Consider the following 4,025-nt stretch of genomic DNA (forward strand, 5'->3'; position numbering starts at 1 on the left):
TGCATTGTTCTTATTATTTTCTACATGTTGTTTATACCAAACATTCTTCACACTGCTTCAAAAAATAACAGCGCAGCTTCAGTTTCATTATTCTAGTACTGCAAACTTAACACTGTTAAGTAATACCTTTTTGTTTTGGAGTTTAAAATATGAAACATAATCTGCATGGATCTTCATCCGCATTAATTTCTTTAAATGCCATTCATCTAAGGAACCCCGATAATGAAAATAACCAGTTTCTGAAATTATGCTTTTAAATTTTATTTTTAAAAAATTACACATGGTAGTATTTTTCTGTGATCTTCATTTTTATTTTATTTGTATTAATCATAACATTCTAAATACATTTGTATAAAAAAAAAACGTTTTTGATGCAATTCAGAGTAAACATTTGATAACCATAACTTTCAACATCCATTCAATTTAATTATAATAATGCCACTTACAACATTTTCTCTTAACTATTGCTAGGCTCATCTTGTATAACATTAAAAAACAATTAAAGAATTTTTTTTTTTTACTGTAATCTAAATCCATTTTTTTTTTACTTTTGAAAAAGCCAAAAAATCTACACCAGAAAATAAACCATATCAGCCTTCATTCATGCCAATTGATATAGTAATGCTTTATTTTAAAGCCATAATATCCTCATGTATAACTGTAAAAGTATTCTTCTTGACTGGTGATATATTTTTAAACAAATAAAAGCAATGTTTTCTTTGTGTAAAGGATATTACCGTACATTGATTACTCCAGTTGAGGTACGGTATTGTCAGAAAATTTTCATAAATGTATTTCATAACAGCAACAGTGGACACCTGTAGTCCAAAACATTTTTTTCAAGATATTTAGTAAATCCTAAAACTCCATTCTGTCACATTGTAATAAGGTGAGATAAATTAGTTTCTTTCACAGCAGAAAAAGCTTCCCAGGTATTAGTTTCTTTAATCACCCAACTTGTGAGATAACTTCAGATCTCTGCTACACTCTCAAACAATATAAATCCATGCACAGGATTCAAATTCTGCTATCTTTAAGCAAACAGTAATGAAAAGTAATGAAGCTAATTTTAATATCACAGAAGCACACTAGTCCAAAGGTTTTGTGTTTTTTTTGCTTGAAATTTCTTTATATCCATAACAGGTTGGAGCTTCTTTAGCCTGACTTTTCAAACTAGCTCAGATACTTTTTATCCATAAATCTGATTTCCTTTTATTTTTGTGAGAAATATTTTTTTAACAGTCATCTTTATTTGTTGATTTTTTACTCCATAAATAACTGGATTTAGTAAGGGAGGAAGTACTAGAAAGTAAACTGACAGTATTATGCGTACCACAATTGGTATATGTTTCATGTTGAATCGACTCTGAATTGTCTCAAAAGAGCAGGCAATTCCATAATTGATTATTATTATTAATTGTGGAGTGCAGGTTGCTACAGCTTTTGCTTGAGACTCCTTGCCGAATTTAAGACATACTTGGAGAATTCTTACATATGACCAAATAATCAGAAAACATTGTATGCAAACTGTAGTTGCTATATTTGTAAGTAAATAAATATTTAAACTGGTGATATCATTGCATGCTAGTTTAACTACTGAAAAATTATCACAATATACTTTTTCTATGATATTTCCACACAGTGGTAACCCAGCAGTTAACACCAAAGTTATGCTTACTTTAAAGATATTGAACACCCATATTAACACAATCAGTAGGCCAATTTTGAAAGGAGACATAATGACTGGATACTGTAATGGATAACATATTGACACATACCTGTCATAACTCATTACTGTTAGAATGGTAAATTCCAAAGATCCATACAAGTGTATAAGAAAAACCTGTATTAGGCAGCTAATTCGAGAAATGTCGTGAGAATCTGATAACAAATTATTTAAGAGAAAGGGGTATAATGCAGTGCTGCCATATAACTCATTAGCTGACAAATTACACATAAAAATGTACATTGGTTTATGAAGAGTTCTCTCTAAATACACTACTGAGATAAATATTAGATTGAGGGTAATAACTAGTAGGTATAGGATTAATACAATGGAGAAATATAAATAGTTTGAGTTAATTATATTTCCATAAGCAGACAGTAAAAAGTAAGTACCGAAGGATGAATTTTGCATGCCTAGGTTTTCAGAATTCAGACCTCCTGTTGGAATAAATAAAAATATTGTTAGTTTGTTAAGTCTAGATTTCTGTTTTTTTTTTTTTTTTTTTTGCAAAATTCAGACTGCATATGTTGTCTCATGGACGTTGGACATTGGTAGTTCAATAATACTCAAAATGAATTGTAAATTAAATATTTAAACAAAATGATCTATGTATTGTATATGTATATGTGTGTGTATATATATATATATATATATATATATATATATATATATATATATATATATATATATATTACAGTATATAATATTTCAAACATTATTTTAAAAATCAAATAGAAATTCCTACCTCCAGTGTTGTGTAGCACTTCTTTAAAGTCAGTTGTTTGAAGGATATCTCTTCAAGTGTTTGTTACAGGAAAAACATTCATGATTTTTATCTGACACTAAGAACTGTACACCATTTTTCATTTTTATACACTCTCTTTTCTAGATCCAGATACTCATGACAGTTGTATCACTTAGGAATATTCATTGTCAGAAGAGATTCAGGGTAAAGCTAATTTGTGTACCTTTTCCCTTAATGTTTTCTCCAGAGAAGGAAAATTATTGTTCCTTCAAATATAGCAATCTTTACTTTCATGGGAGCTTGTTTGTCTCTTCACAATGTGTTCAGAGAGGTTCCCTCATAGGAGCTTGCTGGGTTTTTTTTTTTTTTGCTTTTATGGTAAAACTTTAGTTTAAGTAGTGTAAAAATACATCTATTACTCCTTTACTCTTATGTAACAAAACCTTAACAAAGGCTTTTTTGGTGTTAATTTTGCTAATAAAGCATCAGTAAAGTGGTTATTCATCTCTGTGCAGCATGGTATAGTAAGAGCCTGTAATATGTTGGTAAAAATAATTGGAATATGAAGGATTCACAGGTCTTACAGTGAAGTATGCAATATCAAGAGAAATATGTCTCACTTAGGCCACTTATGTCCTTTCCAAAGTGATGATTTTGTTTTAGTAGGCCAAAATGCACAGATGAATGAACAATCTACTGATACTTTGTAAGGGTGATTAACACCAAAAAAAGCCTTTATTCATGTCTTGTTGCATAACAGTATATGATTAAAAGATGCTTTTGCAGAAACTAAATGCTACCTTCTATTATTCTTGACAGGGTTTATTTAAGTTTGTTGGAATGAAAATACTTCAATATGTATATATTTCTTTGGTATTTTTTATTTAATTTGGTTAATTAAATGCACTCATTCACCAAGATGTAAGTTGTTGATTATTCCAGTTTTGTATGTGGTAATAATAATAGGGCAGGCCAGTGGCACAGTGGTAGTGTTGCTGCTTGGCAGTAAGGAGACCAGGGTTGACATCCCAGGTTCTCTTTCCATGGAGTTTGCATGTTTTCCCTGTGTCTGCGTGGGTTTCATCCGGGTGCTCCAGATTCCTCCTATAGTCCAAAGACATGCAGGGTGGATTGGCAATGCTAATGCTGGCACTAGTATGTGTGGGTGTGGTGTGTGAGTGTGCTATTCTGCAATGGACTGGCACCTTGTCCAGGGATTGTTCCTGCCTTAAGCACTGTGTTTGCTAGGATAGGCTCCAGCCTGCCATGACCCTGCTCAGGTTTAGAAAATGATGTGGCATGTAATACTGTAATGACACTCATTACTACTGCTGCATCACAGTTCAAATCATTTGATTCCAGTTCTCTTTATGGAAGTTTACAGTGAATAGGTTCTTCTTTTGTTAATACAGATTTCCTTTGTCAACCTTAGTTTTCCCCACATTTTGAAATTCTGTACTGGGTTACTGTATTTGGTAGCTCTAATGGTCTTCATGAAGTGGGATCTTTTGTTGATGTTTTGTTATATTTTTTCTAAGCCAAATTATTTGTGTT

General features: G+C 31.4%; 1 protein-coding gene across 1 annotated transcript; it reads right to left on the bottom strand.

Moving 5' to 3' along the window:
• Positions 1-954: 954 nt before the first annotated feature.
• On the bottom strand, positions 955-2,137 carry LOC114651075 (olfactory receptor 52L1-like). The gene has a single exon (XM_028801034.2). The coding sequence runs from the start codon at positions 2,135-2,137 to the stop codon at positions 1,190-1,192; it is 948 nt and encodes a 315-aa protein (XP_028656867.2). The 3' UTR covers positions 955-1,189.
• Between the last annotated feature and the right edge of the window lie 1,888 nt (positions 2,138-4,025).

Source organism: Erpetoichthys calabaricus, chromosome 4 (genome assembly GCF_900747795.2).
Source record: "Erpetoichthys calabaricus chromosome 4, fErpCal1.3, whole genome shotgun sequence".
Classification (NCBI taxonomy): domain Eukaryota; kingdom Metazoa; phylum Chordata; class Cladistia; order Polypteriformes; family Polypteridae; genus Erpetoichthys; species Erpetoichthys calabaricus.